Source organism: Ranitomeya imitator, chromosome 4, assembly GCF_032444005.1.
Source record: "Ranitomeya imitator isolate aRanImi1 chromosome 4, aRanImi1.pri, whole genome shotgun sequence".
Classification (NCBI taxonomy): domain Eukaryota; kingdom Metazoa; phylum Chordata; class Amphibia; order Anura; family Dendrobatidae; genus Ranitomeya; species Ranitomeya imitator.
This window is the reverse complement of record NC_091285.1, coordinates 451,927,329-451,950,468: the sequence shown is the minus strand read 5'-3', so window position 1 is coordinate 451,950,468 and position 23,140 is coordinate 451,927,329. Positions and strand designations below refer to the sequence as shown.

At 45.5% G+C, this 23,140-nt stretch overlaps 1 protein-coding gene across 3 annotated transcripts in view; it reads right to left on the bottom strand.

Moving 5' to 3' along the window:
* The window catches only part of C4H15orf39 (chromosome 4 C15orf39 homolog), a 105,204-nt gene extending 85,062 nt beyond the window's left edge, over nt 1-20,142 (bottom strand). For all 3 annotated transcript variants that reach the window (XM_069765759.1, XM_069765757.1, XM_069765758.1), the window contains exon 1: nt 19,959-20,142. In XM_069765759.1, coding sequence (XP_069621860.1) covers nt 19,959-19,995 — 37 coding nt within the window. In that variant the 5' untranslated portion in view covers nt 19,996-20,142. The remainder of the gene's footprint in view (nt 1-19,958) is intronic.
* Nucleotides 20,143-23,140: the final 2,998 nt, after the last annotated feature.

The following is a 23,140-nucleotide window of genomic DNA, read 5'->3' as shown; positions in this document are numbered from 1 at the left end:
GCTACACGCCGGTATTGCTTGGCGTCCTGAGTTGTTACAGCTACGCGTGCGTTTTATGAGGTGGGCGGTTACTATATGGGCTGGGTTGGTGACGTTATACCATCATGGCGGTGACTCCTGACATGTGGTAATGGCGGCACAGTGTAGTGTGTGTGACTCCTATGATCCGAATGTGCACCTCTATTTCATCACTTGTCCAGCCTTCTATGATTATGTTGATATAACTCAGCTGATACCCTGAGCAGGGATTGGTGGGCGCTTGCTATTTTAAGTTTCCCATTTTCCCTTACCCATCACCCCTTGAAAAAGGCTCATTACGCCGAAACGTGCGTTGGGGTGGGTGCACGCTGTGGACCGTGGCCGATTTTTGCGCCTACGCAGGTAACTAACAGATGTTTACCTACATAACAGCGATTGTTGATGGTGTACTCTGTTTAGATAAACGTATTTTTTCTTCATTTGATATTAATATTCCTGCTATGGCGCTTTGTAGGATTCCTTCGTTGGAACCTAGTTATTGTCTAGCCTTATTTTGGATGGTCCACATGCCTGTACCCCTGACCGTTTCATATTGCACATTGTGACCTGAGTGCTTTCATTCTTCCCTCCCTGGCTTTCTTTGAATACCCTGTTTTTATATGTATTTAATAAAGTATTATTTTTTATTATACTATGCTTGGGTATTGGATCGTTTATTTTCTATGGTTTAAGTATATCTTTGGTTAGCGATTATCCCGTAGTCTATCCTTTATGGCCCATGATTAATTTTGACTATATTTAATTCTGTTATTACTGTTATATGGGCATGCTCCTCATGAAGTTGTGGTTCTTATAACCTACACAGAGTATGTAGTCTCAACTAGTAGTATCATCAACCTGCCCTGTCAACCTTCTGGGATCAGACCCACTGTCAAAACTCCAAGCCAGCATTCTATTTCATGACAATGTAATGGTCACCCTCATCACTCCTTTTCTCGCTACAGGACATACGTGTAGACCCAGTAGATGCTAAGCTGATGGCACAAGTCCTGGACACACTGTGGGCAAAAGGCTCAGAAGACACGGGCAGGCTCCAGGTCCAGCCTGTGAAAGTAGAACTGATACCAGGAGCCCTGCTACCTCCGAATCCACAATACCCACTCTCCATTCCACAATCTGCAAGTACCCAACAACTCAAAATCTACCTTGGAAATGGAGCAATCAACCCCATTAAGCCACCTTGCAATACTCCATTATTTCCAGTGAAGAAGAAAACACCAAAGGGGCAACCTACCAAGTTCCGCATGGTACATGACTTGCGTGCTGTCAATGAAGGCACAGTACTGGACACACCAATTGTTCCTACCTCCCCATGGTTCACGGTGATCGATTTGGCCAATGCCTTCTTCAGTGTCCCATTACACCCTGACAAACCGTACTTGTTTGCTTTCACGCATGAGGGCCAACAATATATTTGGACTGTAATGCCTCAATGGGCACAAAACAGACCCTCTATGTTCACCCAGAATATGACCACAGTCCTGGAGCCCTGAAAGATGACATCCCACGATCACTCTTCTACAGTACGTTGATGACCTCCTCCTCTGCTCGGACACCAAGGCAGAAGCACAGAGGGAGTCTGTCTCCTTACTTCAGTTCCTGGCACACAATGGATGCAAGTCATCTAAACACAAACTGCAGTTCTGCTTGGAAAAAGTTATGTTCCTAGGACACTACATCTCCCACTAAACAAAACACCTGACTGAAGACAGGAAAGCAGCTGTACAGAACATACCTATGCCAACAAAGCCTATGCAGTTACAGTCCTTCCTTGGACTTGTACCCTACTGCCGTCCCTGGATCCTTGATGACTCCACACATGCAACCCCTGTATGACTGCCTCAAGGACACTCCCTTCAGTCTTACCAGGAAAGTCATTGATGGCTTCTACATGCTAAAGGCTGCAATCACGTTCCTTTTCTGCTCTAGGCCTACCAGACTACAACAAACTGTTCCGCCTGTTTGTCATGGAGAGGCAAGGCCATGCAACTGGAGTCCTGACAACTTCACGGAGGAAAACAACACCCTCTTGGGTACTACTCTGCCAGACTTGACTCAGTTGCCGGAGGAGCACCAACCTGCTCGAGAGCCATGTTTGCAAACCACATGTTGCTGAATAAGACTTCTGACATCATTCTGAGCAACCAGCTGAAAATAATGGCCCATGACATTACTGCCATTCTGGCCAAAACATCTGTCTGCTGCCCGCCACCTGCATCTACAATGCTCTCTTCTGCTCCCAGACAAAGTCACCATCTCCAAATGCACGGTACTTAACCCAGCTACTCTCCTACCTCTGCCAAGGGGGGAAGGGGAAAGAGGATTTAGATCACATCTTTAACACACTAGTGGAAGAGGTAGTCAACTCTGAGATGGCTCAATATGAATGTCTCACTCTTATGAGGCAAGAAACCTCCGGATTTGACTCCGTCACTGATGTACCTTTGAATGATCCTGACCTGACGTTCGTTGTGGATGGATTAAGGTATGCAGACCAAAAACGCTGTTTCCACACTGATACAGCAGTAGTCATAGAAGACACCATGCTGCTAGCAAAACCATTGCCTCCATCTTTGTCTGCACAGGAGGCAGAACTGCAGGCCTTGACAGAAGTATGCAAGATGTCTGCTCAATGCAAAGCTACAACATACTCCGACTCTCGCTACGGTCATGGCATGTGTCACGACTATGGACCAATTTGGAGAGCAAGAGACTTCATCACGGCTAATGGAACGTCAGACACCACAGAGCCATACAAGAACTGATGGAGTCCTTATTGATGCCAGAAAGAGTTGCTGCGGTAAAGGTGAAAGCACATACTGGAGGAACCTCAAGGAAAGCAGTGATCTATAGACTGGCTGACGCAACAGCAAAAGAAGCAGCAATGCTACCACTTCACACAAACATCTCATTTGTACTCGCTAATGGATCCGGAAACAGAGGAAAAGGGACAATCCTGGGAAAAGATGTTCTAAACACTCCAGAAGCAAGCATCCAAAGAAGAAATGGACTCAAGATGGAGCCACACGGGATGAAAGACACATTACCTCATTGTCTTATCTCATAATTATTGCTAATCATTGCTGACATCTGTCGCCCACATGTCATTATCTATATTACTCTAATAGTTAATCAATTAAGTCAAGCTCACATCTGTCTCACACAATCTTCAAAGTCAATCAATATGGTCAGTTATCTTTATTATCCTGTCTTTCCTTCACATCAATAAAGTTTATTAGTGGAAGAATCATTAGGGTTTTTCCATTTGCACAAGTTCCACATAGTATGTAGATCTTTTATCAACATGAGGTGACTTCCTACAATGTAGTACAGGCAAACTAGAGGTCATTCCAACATTAAAGTGAACCTGCCAAAAGGTATGGCCGATAAGAGATACGCCCATCACCTTTCAGGGCTGATATACAGCATTCTATAATGCTGTATATCAGCCCCCAATCCGACCTTATCTTTTATTATACTTACCTGGGGGGTGGTCCGGTCCGCTGAGTGTCGCTGGTCTTGGTCCGGTGCCTCCCATCTTCTTAGGATCCCTGTAATCCTGCTTGCTTCGTGTGGATGACACGTTCCTTCGTCATCCACACAGTCTCCTTGGCACAGCACTCCTGCACAGGTGTACTTCCGTTCCTTGTCAAAGAAAGAGCAAAGTACTGCAGTGCTCATGCGCCGGAGCTCTTTGACCGTTCCAGGCACCTGCGCACTGCAGTACTTTACTCTCCCTTTAACAAAGCAGAGAAGCTCACCTGCGCAGGAGCGCGGTGCTAAGGAGCCGAGTCATCCATATGAAGCAAGTAGGACGGCATCGCAAGAAGAAGAGGGGCGCCAGACCAAGAAGAGTGATACCCATCGGAACGGACTGCAGGTGTGTATAATAAAAGTTATTTTTCTCCTCAGCCCTGAAAGGTGATGGTCATATCTGTCAACAGCCAAACCTGGTAACAGGTTCTCTTTAATCAGTATCTATGATTCTTATGTGTGTATATATATATATATATATATATATATATATATATATATATATATATATATATATATATATATATATATATATATATATATATATATATATATATATATATATATATTTAGATGGTGGCCCGATTCTAACGCATCGGGTACTCTAGAATATGCATGTCCACGTAGTATATTGCCCAGCCACGTAGTATATTGCCCAGCCACGTAGTATATTGCCTAGTGACGTAGTATATTGGCCAGTTACGTAGTATATTGCCCAGTCACGTCGTATATTGCCCAGCCACGTAGTATATTGCCCAGCCACGTAGTATATTGCCCAGTCACGTAGTATATTGGCCAGTAACGTAGTACATTGCCGAGTGACGTAGTATACAGCACAAAGCCACGTAGTATATTGCGCAGCCACGTAGTATATTGCCCAGTCACGTAGTATATTGCCCAGTTATGTAGTACATTGCCCAGTCACGTAGTATATTGCCCAGTCACGTAGTATATTGCCCAGCGACGTAGTATACAGCACAGAGCCACGTAGTATATTGGCCAGTAACGTAGTATATTGCCCAGTGATGTAGTATATTGCCCAGTGACGTAGTATACAGCACAGAGCCACGTAGTATATTGGCCAGTCACGTAGTATATTGCCCAGCTACGTAGTAAATTGCCCAGCCAGGTTTGTCACAGGTGAAAAAATAAAAAATAAACATATACTCACCTTTCTGAAGGCCCCTTGTAGTCCACGGCAGTTTCCGGTCCCAGGGTTGGTATCAGAGCGCAGGACCTGTCATGACGTCGCAGTCACATGACCATGACGTCATGGCAGGTCTTTCTAGCGCAGGCGCACAGGGCCTGTGATGACGTCGCAGTCACATGACCGTGACATCATGGCAGGTCCTTGTCACGCAGGGCCTGTGATGACGTCGCGGTCACATGACTGTGACGTCATGGCAGGTCCTTCTGCCATACCATCTTTGCCACCGGAAACTGCAGCGGAAGATGGCGGCCAGCGGGAGCGGCTCAGCGGACTACGGAGGGTGAGTATAGCAGGTTAATTTTTTTTTAATTATTTTTAACATTACATTTTTTACTATTGATGCCGCATAGGCAGCGTCAATAGTAAAATGTTGGGGACACACAGGGTAAACAGCGGCGGTAACGGAGTCCGTTACCCGCGGCATAACGCGGTCCGTTACCGCCGGCATTAACCCTGTGTTAGCGGTGACCGGAGGGGAGTATGCGGGCGACAGGCACTGACTGCGGGGACTGGGAGAAAGGAGCGGCCATTTTCTTCCGGACTGTGCCCGTCGCTGATTGTTCGCGGCAGTCATGACAAGCAGCTGGCGAGACCAATCAGCGAATGAATAACCTTGACAGACAAACAAAAGGACAGATGGAAGTGACCCTTAGAGATATATATATATATATATATATATATATATATATATATATATATATATATATATATATATATATATATATATATATATATACATATATACATATATATATATATATATATATATATATACACACACACACACACTATAGACCAAAAGTTTGGACACACCTACTCATTCAAAGATTTGTCTGTATTTTAATATTTTAAATGACTATGAAAACTGTAAATTCACACTGAAAGCATCAAAACTATGAATTAACCCAAGTGGAATTATATACTTAACAAAAAGTGTGAAACAACTGAAATTATGTCTTATATTCTTGGTTCTTCTAAGTAGCCACCTTTTGCTTTGATGACTGCTTTACACACTCTTGGCATTCTCTTGATGAGCTTCAAGAGGTAGTCACCGGGAACGGTCTTCCAACAATCTTGAAGGAGTTCCCAGAGATGCTTAGCACTTGTTGGCTCTTTCGCCAACAAGGTCAGGTCATCTGGCGTAGCACTCTATCACTATCCTTCTTGGTCAAATAGCCCTTACACAGCCTGGAGGTGTGTTTGGGGTCATTGTCCTGTTGAAAAATAAATGATGGTCCACCTAAACGCAAACCGGATGGAATAGCATGCCGCTGCAAGATGCTGTGGTAGACATGCTGGTTCAGTATGCCTTCAATTTTGAATAACTCCCCAACAGTGTCACCAGTAAAGCACCCCCACACCATCACAACTCCTCCTCCATGCTTCACGGTGGGAACCAGGCATGTAGAGTCCATCCATTCACCTTTTCTGCGTCGCACAAAGACACGGTGGTTGGAACCAAAGATCTCAAGTTTGGACTCAAAGCACAGATTTCCAGTGGTCTAATGTCCATTCCTTGTGATCTGTAGCCCAAACAAGTCTCTTCTGCTTGTTGTCTGTCCTTAGCAGTGGGTTCCTAGCAGCTATTTTACCATGAAGGCCTGCTGCACAAAGTCTCCTCTTAGCAGTTGTTGTAGAGATGTGTCTGCTGCTAAAACTCTGTGTGGCATTGACTTTGTCTCTAATCTGAGCTGCTGTTAACCTGCAATTTCTGAGGCTGGTGACTCAGATAAACTTATCCTCAGAAGCAGAGGTGACTCTTGGTCTTCCTTTCCTCCTTTCCTGGGGCGGTCCTCATGTGAGTCAGTTTCTTTGAAGCGCTTGATGGTTTTTGCCACTGCACTTGGGGACACTTTCAAAGTTTTCCTAATTTTTCGGATTGACTAACCTTCATTTCTTAACCCCTTAATCCCACTGGACGTACTATCCCGTCAAGGTGACCTGGGAATTAATTCCCAGTGACTAGATAGTACGTCCAGTGCGATCAGCCGCGCTCATGGACTATCGAAGCTGACATCCGGCACTATGTGCTAGGAGCGGTCACGGACTGCCCCTGGCACATTAACCCCCGGCACACTGCGATCAAACATGATCGCAATGTTCCGGCGGTATAGGGAAGCATCGCGCAAGGAAGGAGCTCCCTGCATGCTTCCCTGAGACCCTCGGAGCAACGCGATGTGATTGCTTTGCTCAGAGGGCCTCTTACCTCCTCCCCCCTGCAGGCCCAGATCCAAAATGGCCGCGGGGCTGCATCCGAGTCCTGCAGGGAGGTGGCTTACCAGCGCCTGCTCAGAGCAAATGCTAGTAAGCCTCCCTGCTGTGCCTGTGTGATCGCTGCACAGCAAGATGTCAGATCAGTGATCTGTCAATATAATGTGAAGCCCCCCCGGGGTAAAGTAACAGAGTTTTTAAAAAGTTTAAAAAAAAAATATTTACATATGTAAAAGAAAAGAAAAAAATCCTAAAAAAAAAATTGTTCCAATAAATACATTCCTTTATCTAAATAATAAAAAAAATACATAAAAGTACACATATTTAGTATCGCCGCGTCCGTAACGACCCAACCTATAAAACTGTCCCACTAGTTAACCTCTTCAGTGAACACCGTAAGAAACAAAAACTGGCAAAAAACAAACCTTTATTATCATACCGCCAAACAAAAAGTGGATTAGCACGCGATCAAAAATATGGATATAACTAACCATGGTACCGCTGAAAATGTCATCTTGCCCCGCAAAAAACGAACCGCCATACAGCATCATCAGTGAAAAAAATAGAAAAGTTATAGTCCTCAGAATAAAGCGATGCAAAAATAATTCTTTTTTCTATAAAATAGTTTTTATCGTATAATAGCGCCAAAACATAAAAAATATCTAAATGAAGTATTGCTGTAATCGTACTGACCCGAAGAATAAAACTGATTTATCCATTTTACCAAATGCGGAATAGTTTAAACGCCACCCCCCCCTTCCCCAAAGAAATTCATGAATAGCTGGTTTTCGGTCATACTGCCTCACAAAAATCGGAATAAAAAGCGATCAAAGAATGTCACGTGCCCGAAAATGTAACCAATAAAAACGTCAACTCGTCCCGCAAAAAACAAGACCTCACTTGATTCTATGGACCAAAATATGGAAAAATTATAGCTCTCAAAATGTGGTAAAGCAAAAAAATATTTTTTGCAATAAAAAGCGTCTTTTAGTGTGTGACAGCTGCCAATCATAAAAATCCGCTAAAAAAACAGCTATAAAAGTAAATCAAACCCCCCTTCATCACACCCTTAGTTAGGGAAAAATAAAAAAAATTGTAAAAATTTATTTATTTCCATTTTCCCATTAGGGTTAGGGCTAGAGTTTCGGTGAGGGCTAGGACTACATTTACGGTTGGGATTAGGGTTAGAGGTGTGGTTAGGGTTATGGTTGGGATTAGGGTTAGGGGTGTGTTGGAGTTAGGGGTCTGGTTAGGGTTTGGGGTGTGGTTGGGATTAGGGGTGTTTTTGGGTTAGGGTTTCAGTTAGAATTGGGGGATTCCATTGTTTAGGCACATCAGGGGCTCTCAACGCGACAAGGCGTCCGAACTCAATTACAGCCAATTCTGCGCTGAAAAAGTAAAACAGTGCTCCTTCCCTTCTAAGCTCTCCCGTGCGCCCAAACAAAGGTTTACCCCAACATATGGGGTATCAGCGTACTCAGGATAAACTGGAAAACAACTTCTGGGGTCCAATTTCTCTTGTTAAGGTACCGTCACACTGAGCAACTTTTGAACGATAGCGATCCGTGACATTGCAGCGTCCTGGATAGCGATCTCGTTGTGTTTGACACGCAGCAGCGATCAGGATCCTGCTGTGACATCGCTGGTCGGAGCTAGAAGGCCAGAACTTTATTTTGTCGTCAGGTCACCCGCTGTCATCTCTGGATCGGCGTGTGTGACGCCGATCCAGCGATGAGTCCCCGGGTAACCAGGGTAAACATCGGGTTACTAAGCGCAGGGCCGCGCTTAGTAACCCGATGTTTACCCTGGTTACCATTGTAAAAGTAAAAAAAAAAAAAACACTACATACTTACATTCCGGTGTCTGTCACGTCCCTCGCCGTCAACTTCCCGCACTGACTGTGAGCGCCGGCCGTAAAGCACAGCGGTGACGTCTGCTTTACGGCCGGCGCCCACACAGTCAGTGCGGGAAGCTGACGGCGAGGAACGTGACAGACACCGGAATGTAAGTATGTAGTGTTTTTTGTTTTTTTTTTTTACTTTTACAATGGTAACCAGGGTAAACATCGGGTTGCTAAGCGCAGCCCTGCGCTTAGTAACCAGATGTTTACCCTGGTTACCTGGGGACTTCGGCATCGTTGGTCGCTGGAGAGCTGTCTGTGTGACAGCTCCCCAGCGACCACACAAGGACTTTCCAAAGTTCACGGCCAGGTCGTATCGCTGGTCGTGATCGTTGGAAAGTTGATCAGTGTGAAGGTACTTTTACCCTTAGGAAAATAAAAAAATTGGGGGGCTAAAAAAACATTTTTGTGGGACAAAAAATTTTTATTTCACGGCTCTGCGTTATAAACTGTAGTGAAATACTTGGGGGTTCAAAGTTCTCACAACACATCTAGATAAGTTCCTAGGGGTCTAGGTTCCAATATGGGGTCACTTGTGGGGGGATTCTACTGTTTAGGTACATTATGGGCTCTGCAAACGCAATGTGACGCCTGCAGATCATTCCATCTAACTCTGCACTCCAAATGGCGCTCCTTCCCTTCCGAGCTCTGCCATGCGCCCAAACGGTGGTTACCCCCCACATATGGGGTATCAGCGTACTCAGGACAAATTGCACAACAACTTTAGAGGTCCAATTTTTCCTGTTACCCTTGGGAAAATACAAAACTGGGGGCTAAAAAATAATTTTTGTGGAAAAAAAAATAATTTTTATTTTCACGGCTCTGCGTCATAAACTGTAGTGAAACACTTGTGGGTTCAAAGCTCTCACAACACATCTAGATAAGATCCTTAGGGGGTCTACTTTCCAAAATGGTGTCACTTGTGGGGGGTTTCAATGTTGAGGCACATTAGTGGCTCTCCAAAAGCAACGTGGCATCCCATCTCAATTCCAGCCAATTTTGCATTGAAAAGTCAAATAGCGCTCCTCCCCTTCCGAGCTTTGCCATGTGCCCAAACAGTGGTTTACCCCCACATATGGGGTATCGGGGTACTCAGGACAAATTGTACAACAACTTTTGGGGTCCATTTTCTCCTGTTACCCTTGGTAAAATAAAACAAATTGGAGCTGAAGTAAATTTTTTGTGAAAAAAAGTTAAATGTTCATTTTTTTTAAACATTACAAAAATTCCTGTGAAGCACCAGAAGGGTTAATAAACTTCTTGAATGTGGTTTTGAGATCCTTGAGGGGTGCAGTTTTTAGAATGGTGTCACACGTGGTTATTTTCTATCATATAGACCCCTCAAAATGACTTAAAATGTGATGTGGTCCCTAAAAAAAAATGGTGTTGTAAAAATGAGAAATTGCTGGTCAACTTTTAACCCTTATAACTCCCTAACAAAAAAAAAAATGTGTTTCCAAAATTGTGCTGATGTAAAGTCGACATGTGGGAAATGTTACTTATTACGTATTTTGTGTGACAAAAGGGCATAAAAATTCAAAGTTGGAAAATTGCAAAATTTTCACCAAATTTCCGCTTTTTTCACAAATAAACGCAGGTAATATCAAAGAAATGTTATCACTATTATGAAGTACAATATGTCTCGAGAAAACTGTCAGAATCACCGGGATCTGTTGAAGCGTTCCAGAGTTATAACCTCATAAAGGGACAGTGGTCCGAAATGTAAAAATTGGCCCAGTCATTAACGTGCAAACCACCCTTGGGGCTTAAGGGGTTAAAGTAATGATGGCCACTCGTTTTTCTTTACTTAGCTGCTTTTTTCTTGCCATAATACAAATTCAGTCTATTCAGTAGGACTATCAGCTGTGTATCCATTAGACTTCTGCACAACACAACTGATGGTCCCAACCCCATTTATAAGGCCAGGATCACACATGCGAGAAACACGTCCGTGTCTCGCATGTGAAATCCAAGCTCTGGCGCCGGCACTCCAGAGCGGAGCGTGCGGCTCCATGTATTGCAATGCTGCCGCACGCTCCGCTCTGGAGTGCCGGCGCCAGAGCTTGGATTTCACATGCGAGACACAAACGTGTTTCTCGCATGTGTGATCCCGGCCTAAGGCAAGAAATCCCACTTGTTAAACCTGACAGGGCACACCTGTGAAGTGAAAACCATTCCCGGTGACAATCTCTTGCAGCTCATGAAGAGAATGCCAAGAGTGTGCAAAGGAGTCATCAAAGCAAAAGGTGGCTTCTTTGAAGAACCTAGAATATAAGACATATTTTCAGTTAAAGACTATTATTATTAGTTGTTTCACACTTTTTTTAAGTATATAATTCCACATGTGTTAATTCATACTTTTGATGCCTTCAGTGTGAATGTACAATTTTCATAGTCATGAAAATACAGAAAAATCTTTAAATGAGAAGGTGTGTCCAAACTTTTGGCCTGTACTGTATCTCAAAAAAAATAAAGGGCACATTAATATCCCACATCCTAGATATCACTGAAAAAAATGTTCCAGTTGTAAATCTTTATTCATTACATAGTGGAACGTGTTGTGAACAATAAAACCTAAAAATGATCAATGTGAATCACAACTAATATCCCACGGAGGTCTAGAGTTGGAATGATGCTCAAAATTAAAGTGGAAAATAAAGTTACAGGCTGATCCAACTTAAGTGGAAATGCCTCAAGACAAGGTAATGATGCTCAGTAGTGTGTGTGTGGCCTCCACATGCCTGTATGATCTCCCTACAACGCCTGGGAATGCTCCTGATGAGACAGAGGATAGACTCCTGAGTGATCTCTTCCCAGACCTGGATCAAAGCATCCGCCAACTCCTGGACAGTCTGTGGTGCAACGTGACATTGGTGGATGATGCAAGACATGATGTCCCAGATGTGTTCAGGTCTGGGTAACGGGCGGGCCAGTCCATAGCTTCAATGCCTTCATCTTGCAGGAACTGCTGACACACTCCAGCCACATGAGGTCTGGCATTGTCCTGCATTAGGAGGAACCCAGGGCCAACAGCACCAGCATATGGTCTCACAAGGGGTCTGAGGATCTCATCTCGGTACCTAATGTCAGTTAGGCTACCTCTGGTGAGCACATGGAAGGCTGTGCGGCCCTCCAAAGAAATGCCACCCCACAACATTACTGACCCACTGCCAAACCGGTCATGCTGAAGGATGTTGCAGGCAGCAGATCGCTCTTCACAGCATCTCCAGACAGTCACATGTGCTCAGTGTGAACCTTCTTTTATCTGTGAAGTGCACAGGGCGCCAATGGTGAATTAGCCAATCCTGGTGTTCTGTGGCAAATGGCTGTGAGCACAACCCCCATCTGTGGACGACAGGCACTCAGACCATCCTCATGGAGTCGGTTTCTAACCGTTTGTGCAGACACATGCACATTTGTGGCCTTCTGGAGGTCATTTTGCAGGGCTCTGGCAGTGCTCCTCCTGTTCCTCCTTGCACAAAGACGGAGGTAGCGGTACTACTGCTGGGTTGATGCCCTCCTTCGGATCCCTCCAAGTCGCCTGGCCTGTCTCCTGGTAGCGCCTCCAGCCTCTGGACACTACGCTGACAGACACAGCAAACCTTTTTGCCACAGCCCTCATTAATGTGCCATCCTGGATGAGCTGCACTACCTGAGCCACTTGTGTGGGTTGTAGAGTCTGTCTCATGCTACCACGAGTGTGAAAGCACAACCAACATTCAAAAGTGACCAAAACATCAGCCAAAAAGCATTGGTACTGAGGTGTGGTCTGTGGTCCCCTCCTGCAGAACCACTCCTTTATTGTGTCTTGATAATTGCAAATAATTTCCATCTGTTGTCTATTCCATTTACACAACAGCATGTGAAATTGATTGTCAAACAGTGTTGCTCCCTAAGTGGACAGTTTGATTTCACAGAAGTTTGATTTACTTGGAGTTATATTCTGTTGTTTAAGTTTTCCCTTTATTTTCTTGAGCAATATATACACACACACACACACACACACACACACACTACCGTTCAAAAGTTTAGGGTCACTTAGAAATGTCCTTATTTTTGAAAGAAAAACAGTTTTTTTTCGATGAAGCTAACATTAAATGACTCAGAAATACACTATACATTGTTAATGTGGTAAATGACTGTTCTAGCTGCAAAAGTCTGGTTTGCAATGCAATATCTTCATAGGTGTATAGAGGCCCATTTCCAACAACCATCACTCCAGTGTTCTTATGGTACTTTGTGTTTGCTAACTTTATAAGAAGGCTAATGGATTGTTAGAGTACCCTTGAAAACCCTTGTGCGAGTATGTTAGCACAGCTGAAAATAGTTTGGCTGATTAGAGAATCTATAAACCTGACCTTCCTTTGAGGCCGGTTTCACACGTCAGTGGCTCCGGTACATGAGGTGACAGTTTCCGCACGTACCGGAGCCACTGACACACGTAGACACATTCAAATCAATGAATCTGTGCAGATGTCATTGATTTTTTGCAGACCGTGTCTCCGTGTGCCAAACACGGAGACATGTCAGTGTTCGTGGGAGCACACAAATTACACGGACCCATTAAAGTCAATGGGTCCGTGTAAAACACGTACCGCACACGGACGTTGTCCGTGTGCAGTCCGTGTGCCGTGCAGGAGACAGCGCTACAGTAAGCGCTGTCCCCCCACTGGTGCTGAAGCCGCGATTCATATCTTCTCTGCAGCAGCGTTTGCTGTAAAGAAGATATGATAAATCCTTTTTTTTTTTCTTTGTTTCTCGTGTTTAAAATAAAGGTCCATGTCCCCACCCCCCTCCCACCCCCTGTGCGCCCGCCCGCTGTTCTTAAAATACTCACCCGACTCCCTCGCTGGCTGGCGCTGCTTCCTGTCCTGGCCGCACCTTCTACTGTATGAGCGGTCACGTGGGGCCGCTCATTTACAGTGATGAATATGCGGCCCCACCCCTAAGGGAGGTGGAGCCGCATATTCATGACTGTAATCGGCGGCCCCACGTGACCGCTCATACAGTAGAAGGTGCGGCCAGGACAGGAAGATATGAATTGCGGCTTCAGCACCAGATGCAGGGGACAGCGCTAAACTTTAGCGCTGTCTCCTGCACAGTGCGTGTGGTACCCAGTGGGAACACGGGCGGCACACGTGTGCCACACTGATGTGCCACAGAAACGGATAATTCCGTTACCGGAATTATCTGGAAGTGTGGGACTGCCCTGAGATAGTTGAGAATCAGGAGAATTACATTTGTTGGTTCCATTAAACTCTCAAAATGGACAGAAAAAAAGAACTTTCACGTGAAACTCGACCGTCTATTCTTGCGCTTAGAAATGAAGGCGATTCCATGCGAGAAATTGCCAAGAAATGGAAGATTTCCTACAACGGTGTGTACTCTTCCCTTCAGAGGAGATTCACGAACAGGCTCTAACCAGAGAAGAAAGAAGTGGGAGGCCCCGCTGCACAACTGAGCAACAAGACAAGTGCATTAGAGTCTGTAGTTTGAGAAATCGATGCCTCACAGGTCATCAAATGGCAGCTTCATTAAATAGAACACGCAAAACACCAGTGTCAACATTTACAGTGAAGAGGCGACTCCGGGATGCTGGCCTTCAGGGCAGAGTGGCAAAGAAAAAGCCGTATCTGAGACTGGCTAATAAAAGGAAAAGATTAGCCCCTTTCTGCCAACTGACGTACTATCCCTTCAGGTGGCAGACTCCCCCACTTTGAGGTGGAATCCGGCGGTGAGCCCACCTCAAAGCCGCGACATGTCAGCTGTTAACAGCTGACATGTGGCCGCAATGAGAGCAAGCATAATCGCGATCCGCCAGCGCCCATTAACTAGTTAAATGTCAGAGTTTGACAGCAGCATTTAACAAGCACCAACGGCTGAGCAGCTGGAAGCACTCGCACCGCTGAACCCGTCACATGATCAAGGGTCATCGGTGCATTGCCATAACAACCCGAAGTCTCCTTGAGACCTCTATGGTTGTTGATGGCAGATTGCTGCGAGTGCCACCCTGTGGTCGGCACTCAAAGCAATGCTTCATTTCTGCTACATAGAGGTGATTTGTGCTTCACGTTTATGTAGCAGAGGTGATCATGTAGTGCATGCTTCTAGCCTCCTTTGGAGGCTATTGAAGCATGCCAAAAAAAAAGTGTTTAAAAAAAAAATAAAAGTTCAAATCACCCCCCTTTCGCCCCAATCAAAATAAAACAATTAAAAAAAAATCAAACACATATTTGGTATCGCCAAGTTCAGAATTGCCCAATCTATCAATAAAAAAAAGGATTAACCTGATCGATAAACAGCGCAGCGAGAAAAAAAATCAAAACGGCAAAATTACATTTTTTTTGGTCACCGCGACATTGCATTAAAATGCAATAACGGTCGATCAAAAAAAAAGTATCTGCACAAAAGTGGTATAATTAAAAACGTCAGCTCGGCACACAAAAAAATAAGCCCTCACCCAACCCCAGATCCCAAAAAATGGAGACGCTACAGGTAACGAAAATTGCGCAATTTTATTTTTTTTCAGCAAATTTTGGAATTGTTTTTCACCATTTAGGTAAAAAAAAACCTAGATATGTTCAGTGTCTATGAACTCGTAATGACCTGGAGAATCATATTGGCAGGTCAGTTTTAGCATTTAGTGAACCTAGCAAAAAAGCCAAGTATTCAAGTGAGGGGTGACTCTGGGTAGTTTGAACATCCTCTGGACCCAGTCATTAGGACATCACAACAAAGCAACTTCCATTTGCTAATTTTTTTTCTGCTTCTAACACATCAAGTCCAAGAACGATCACCAACAATGTATGTTTCCCCATGAAAGGTGGCATTGTAAGGCCCCTTTCGCTCATCAGCTTTTTTGCTATGAATCACAATCCGTCAAATTTGGAAAAAATTGGATCCGGCAACTGATGCTGCCGGATCCGTTTTTTTTCTCACAGACTTGTATAAGGCTACGTTCACACTAGCGTTGTGCGCCGCTGCGTCGGCGACGCGACACACAACGCACCGAAAAACGCGTGCAAACGCACGCAAAAACGCTGCGTTTTTCGACGCGTGCATCGTTTTTTGACGAAAATCGGACGCAAGAAAAATGCAACTTGTTGCGTTTTCTTGGTCCGACGCTAGCGTCAAAAAAGACGCACGTGTTGGAAAACGCAACAAGCAAAAATGCATGCGTCCCCCATGTTAAACATAGGGGCGCATGACGCGTGCGTCGCCCGACGCTAGCGCGACGCACACTAGCCGAACGCTAGTGTGAACGTAGCCTTAGCGATGGATTGCGACAGATGGCCTCACGTTTCATCCATCGTTTGCCGGATCCATCAAAAATTGTTTGTCCGGCGGCAACAGACAAAGTAACAATTTTTGTGTAATTCTGCAATAGATCATTCAGTGCTACATATGCAGCCATTGTTCTCAATAGCTTGAGTTCTGCAGGATGATGTACTGAAAAAAAAACATTTCTACGGCAAAAAAGATCAGGTTATCATTTGCTCGATTGTTGGGTGATCTGCAGCCTGTTTACACTGCACGATTATTAGGAAACAAGTATTCCTATGAACACTCATTCACGCTACTAGTGCAGCATAAATGTACCTTTCCATTTTGGGCTTTGAGCTTCCTTTGGTTTCATGTATATACAGCTTCTCTGTCATGTTAACTAACAGAATTAGCATGTCACCTGAATGTGATTCTCCAAATTTAACCACTTACTTCTGCTACTATTGAAGCATTTATTATGTATATGGTGGCTTTGTCCACTTCATTAACATAAATTTCCATGTCAATTGTATGCCAATGATTTTTTTGTATGCTTTTACATCAATATCAAGTAATGAAATGTGCAACCATTTGTTTCCTCCCATTGTCTTGCACATCTGGTGGCTGCAGTGCGCACATCTGGTGGCTGCAGTGCACACATCCAAAGTTATCCAGCACTAGGGCACTGTTTACCATCTAGTGCAAAGAAATAATCTATTCTACCATCTAATGCAGACTGCGGACTAAAAGCCTCATTCAGATGTCCGTGAATCACAAATGTGTTGTGGCAAGAGTTTTTGATGGATAGAACACATAGCCCTTATAATCTGTGGCGATATTCACATGTCCATGTCCTTTTTGTTGACCATATATTACAGATGTATTATGCTTTGCTTAAATAGCGCTATCTTATTCCACAGCGCTTTACAGACATTATCATCACTGTCCCGGATGGGGCTCACAATCTAAATTCCCTATCAGTATGTCTTTGGAATGTGGGAGGAAACCGGAGAACCCAGAGGAAACCCACGCAAACACGGGGAGAACATACAAACTCCTTGCAGATGTTGTCCTTGGTGGGATTTGAACCCAGGACTCCAGTGCTTCAAGGCTGCTGTGCTAACCACTGAGCCACCATGCTGGCCTCACAGATCAAAATTACCATGCAAGTCTTTGGGTTTATAAAAATAAGAGACAGCACACAGATGGTATCAGTGTGTAACCTGTGTGCTGGCCTTGATTAACATTGTCATTGATACAAGGCTTTGCAATGCATTTATTTTTTCATATGAGAAAACCACTGATGAAACAATGATTATAAAAACCGACACGGACCAAACACTAATGAAAAAAGGATCACAAACCCAGATGCAATTCGGACAGGTGTTTTTGTTGTGTATCAAAAGAAAAATCTCACATCTGAATGAGTCCTTAGTTACTTGGTTTTGATGGGGAACAACTGATTCAATTGCAAAACCAGAAGTCTGATTGTTATGTTGTGCGGGTCAGACAACTGTTCATCCGCAAAATCAATAGATTGTTTATTAGGCAATTTGAAAGATACAGCGGCTGTAGCCACTGCGCTTCTCAGCTATGATGTGAAAACCAAGTCTGGCCTTACTCATACGTGAGCATATTCATTCTCTGAACTATTTCTGCGAGCTTGTTCAGGCACTGAACCGCTGTGTTATTTTCTGCTTTTAAGTACTAGTACACATTAGATTTTATATAGAGGAGACCAGACAATATTTATGCTTTGGAGACTTATACAAAGACCTCTACATCATCTCGAAATATGCAAAAAATTATCCTTACAGATGCCTTCGCCAAATATAAACAGTTTGCAATTACTTCTTAAATGTAATCCATAGGATAGAAGATAACTTATTGATCACTAAGAGGACGACCGCCTGAACATCCAGAAATCCCTACAACAGGACTATGTATTCAGAGAATGGGGCTCTACAGTGTCCCATCTAAATGGAGCGGAGGTGGAACCACTGTCCTACTGATTGTCTATGTGACTTCTCAGCAAAGACAAATACCTCCAGCAGTCCCATGAGCAATGAATGGGAGGGGGAAATATAGATTTCAAATAGACAATATTTATCACAGAACCATAGAAAGTCCCCGCTGTAACAGCTTGGGAGAGCACTTTTCACAAATACTTTGAGGAAGGTATATATACACACGCCTACATTATATTTTTTTTTTATTTTTATTTTAACACACACATATATATATATATATATATATATATATATATATATAATAGACACATGCCCACCTATATCACAGATCTATATATTTTACAGACACATGCACACCTATATCACGATTTACAGGGTAAAAGAAAGTTCTACTTCCGTACTGCCCCGATAATCTGACCCCAATGTGCACAACAGCAAAAACCACATGCAAAGGGCGTATATGGCTGATAATTTCCTTTTCATTACCAACGGGGTGCTGCATCCAACAAAAGCATACAGAGTTCATAAAGGAAAAACGAGGAAAAAGATTGGAGCGCACTTACCCAGGTAAAATAGTCACCACTTTATTAGGACTTTGTACAAAAAGCAGGGAAGGGAGTGGATAAAGATCGGACGACGGCCGTTTCGTGCAGAGTGGCACTTCAGCGGGTCCGATGTTTGTCGTTTTTCCTACATCACGGTTTAGCTCCAACACCACATGACTAATAGGTACCATAGGTACCACTAATCAAAATGCCCCAGCCCTTCATAAGTCCAATATATCCATCAATAGCCCAGTACCCCAATTTGTGATGTGTATAATTGTGATGTAAAGGGCTCTTTGTGATGTAGCATCCCCTACATTGTGTACACCGGTACAGTGACTGGTCACATTCAAGATCTAACCGGCTACTAATAAAACATTTAATGCCTATTTCAAAGACTTATCCGACCACTGATCTAACCTTACGCCCCCCCCAAACACACACACTTTAGTGACAGCCCAATGATTGTTCGGCCAGTACATCTCGTCCGACTCTCCCATACATAGGAGCACTCGCTCTGTACAAACCTCCACTGCTGTACATGCTGGATATCTTATATCCCTTGACATAGTCTGTCAGAAGAGTCGGGGGGCACCACATAAACATTGGGTGGTCAGCCAAACCTGTCCTTATCAGGGGGTTTGGCACATGTTAGTCAAATGTGTATGATGGCTTTAGGATACCCATGATTATGTGGTACCCTCAGCAATCAGATGTTTAAAGGGGCAGCTGCATCCCAGCAAGCCCTGTCTCCTGTCATTGTTTACACTGCTCGGTACTCCACAGCGCAGGACTTTTAGTAGTGGTTGTGCAGGGTACTGCAGCTTTTCTTCCATTCAATGAAGCCATCACATAAACAGTAACCCTACAGAACCGAATTCGTGCCAACAGAGCATACCGCCATACTAACAAAACACACACTTTTCCCTTCATCAACTAGTTCAGGAATTGTCAGGAAAAGGCGGTTTGGCTTTTAAGCTTCACTCTATGTGACACATTACTTCCAGATACTTGTCGGTGAAGACATAAGGGTTTATCTCTGTGCCCTATTCCTCAAGTGCCATGGGGCATGTAGTACCCTCTGCAATGTAGTGACAAACACTATGCCAGCACAAGGCACCTGTGGGTCCTGCAATACATGTGCAGACGCACCCTGCAGTAACCTGCCTCCATCATACACAGGCACATAGTAGAAGTCCATGGGTTCACTATGCTGGGATCACCCAGGACCCACCCCACAGAGCAGCACTGAGCGCACACACCCCGTACTCACACCCCGTACTCACATGCGGTGTGTGCAGCCCGCAGCCTCCTCGTCCACATGCATCAGCGGCGCACTATAGCCCGACCCGCAGCGCTGCACGGCCAGCACAGTCTTCAGCCTGGTTACCGGGACAAGTCTCATATCGCCAAGGCCATAAGTTAGTAGGACATCGTTGTGTACATCCTGCACGTTATCTCTGAGCGCAAGACACTGAACTGAAGGGGCGGACGTAGGCTGCGGGGAGGGAGAGGAGGAGGCGCCATGTGGGAAATAGGGGAAGTCCGAAGTTGTGATTGAGGGAGTTCTGTTTGAGGGTGTGTAATGGATGTCGAGGACGGTATTATTAGTGAGGGAGCTGGGTCTGATGAGGTGGTGAGGAAGACGTAAAGAGCTGTGTCTGCAGAGGAAGAAGCGAGGGAGCAGTGTCTGAGGAGGGGAAGTTGTGTAGGAGCTGTGTTTGAGAAAATAAAGTTGTGGGGAGCTGTGTCTGAGGAGAGAAAGTTGTGAGGGAGCTGTGTCAGGAGAGGAAGAAGCGAGGGAGCAGTGTCTGAGGAGAGAAAGAAACGAAGGAGCAGTGTCAAAGGAGAGGAAGAAACGAGGGAGCAGTGTCAAGAGAGGAAGAAGCGAGGGAGCAGTGTCTCAGGAGAGGAAGAAGCGAGGGAGCTGTGTCAGGAGTGGAAGAAGCAAAGGAGCAGTGTTTGAGGAGGGGAAGTTGTGTAGGAGCTGTGTTTGAGAAAATAAAGTGGGGAGCTGCGTCTGAGGAGAGAAAGTTGTGAGGGAGCTGTGTCAGGAGAGGAAGAAGCGAGAGAGCAGTGTCTGAGGAGAGGAAGAAACGAAGGAGCAGTGTCAAAGGAGAGGAAGAAACGAGGGAGCAGTGTCAAGAGAGGAAGAAGCGAGGGAGCAGTGTCTCAGGAGAGGAAGAAACGAGGAAGCTGTGTCTAAGGAGAGGAAGAAGCGAGGGAGCTGTGTCAGGAGTGGAAGAAGCGAAGGAGCAGTGTCTGAGGAGAGGAAGAAACGAAGGAGCTGTGTCTGAGGAGAGGAAGAAACGAGGAAGCTGTGTCTGAGGAGAGGAAGAAACGAGGGAGCTGTGTCTGAGGAGATGAAGAAGCGAGGGAGCTGTGTCAGGAGTGGAAGAAGCGAAGGAGCAGTGTCTGAGGAGAGGAAGAAACGAGGGAGCAGTGTCAAGAGAGGAAGAAGCGAGGGAGCTGTGTCAGGAGTGGAAGAAGCGAAGGAGCAGTGTCTGAGGAGAAGAAGAAACGAAAGAGCTGTGTCTGAGGAGAGGAAGAAACGAGGAAGCTGTGTCTGAGGAGAGGAAGAAACGAGGGAGCTGTGTCTGAGGAGATGAAGAAGCGAGGGAGCTGTGTCAGGAGTGGAAGAAGCGAAGGAGCAGTGTCTGAGGAGAGGAAGAAACGAGGAAGCTGTGTCTGAGGAGAGGAAGAAACGAGGGAGCAGTGTCTAAGGAGAGGAAGAAGCGAGGGAGCTGTGTCAGGAGAGGAAAAAGCGAGGGAGCAGTGTCTGAGGAGAGGAAGAAACGAGGAAGCTGTGTCTGAGGAGAGGAAGAAGCGAGGAAGCTGTGTCTGAGGAGAGGAAGAAGTGAGGGAGCAGTGTCTGAGGAGAGGAAGAAACGAGGAAGCTGTGTCTGAGGAGAGGAAGAAGCGAGGAAGCTGTGTCTAAGGAGAGGAAGAAGCGAGGGAGCTGTGTCAGGAGAGGAAGAAGCGAGGGAGCAGTATCTGAGGAGAGGAAGAAACGAGGGAGCAGTGTCTGAGGAGATGAAGAAGCGAGGTAGCTGTGTCAGGAGAGGAAGAAGCGAGGGAGCAGTGTCTGAGGAGAGGAAGAAACGAGGAAGCTGTGTCTGAGGGGAGGAAGAAGCGAGGGAGCAGTGTCTGAGGAGAGGAAGAAACGAGGGAGCAGTGTCTGAGGAGATGAAGAAGCGAGCGAGCTGTGTCAGGAGAGGAAGAAGCGAGGGAGCAGTGTCTGAGGAGAGGAAGAAATGAGGAAGCTGTGTCTAAGGAGAGGAAGAAGCGAGGGGGCAGTGTCTGAGGAGAGGAAGAAACGAGGGAGCAGTGTCTAAGGAGATGAAGAAGCGAGGGAGCTGTCTCAGGAGAGGAAGAAGCGAGGGAGCAGTGTCTGAGGAGAGGAAGAAACGAGTAAGCTGTGTCTAAGGAGAGGAAGAAGCCAGGGAGCAGTGTCTGAGGAGAGGAAGAAGGAGGGAGCTGTTTCTGAGGAGAGGAAGAAACGAGGGAGCTCTGACGAGAGGAAGAAAAGAGGGAGCTGTGACTGAGAGAAAGAAGAGAGTGGTCTTTGACAAGAGGAAAAAGCAAGAGAGCTGTGTCTGAGGAGGGGAAGATATTAGGAAGCTGTGTATGAGAAGGGGAAGTTGTGTAGGAGCTGTGTCTGAGGAGAGGAGGTCGTGCGGGATCTGTGTCTGTTGTGAGGGAGCTGTGTCTGTTGAGGGGAATTTGTGAGGGAGCTGTGTCTATTGAGGGGAAGTTGTGAGGGAGCTGTGTCTGTTGAGGGGAAATTTGAGGGAGCTGTGTCTGTTGACGGGAAGTTGTGAGGGAGCTGTGTCTGAGGAGAGGACGTTGTGAGAGCTGTGTCTGAGAGGAAGAATTGAGGGAGCTGTGTCTGAGGAGAGGAAGTTGTGTGGGAGCTGTGCCTGTGAGCCGTATCTGAGTAGAAGAAGAATCAAGGGAGCTGTGTCTGACAGGGCAAGTTGTATGGGAGCTGTGTCTGAGGAGAGGACATTGTGAGAGAGCTGTGTCTGACAGGAAGAAGAAGCGAGGGAGCGGTGTCTGAGGAGATGAAAAATCAAGAGAGCTGTGTGTGAGGAGAGGAAGAAACGAGGAAGCTGTGTCTAAGGAGAGGAAGAAGCGAGGGAGCTGTGTCAGGAGAGGAAGAAGCGAGGGAGCAGTGTCTGAGGAGAGGAAGAAACGAGGAAGCTGTGTCTAAGGAGAGGAAGAAGCGAGGGAGCAGTGTCTAAGGAGAGGAAGAAGCGAGGGAGCAGTGTCTGAGGAGAGGAAGAAACGAGGGAGCAGTGTCTGAGGAGATGAAGAAGCGAGGGAGCTGTGTCAGGAGAGGAAGAAGCGAGGGAGCAGTGTCTGAGGAGAGGAAGAAACGAGGGAGCAGTGTCTGAGGAGATGAAGAAGCGAGGGAGCTGTGTCAGGAGAGGAAGAAGCGAGGGAGCAGTGTCTGAGGAGAGGAAGA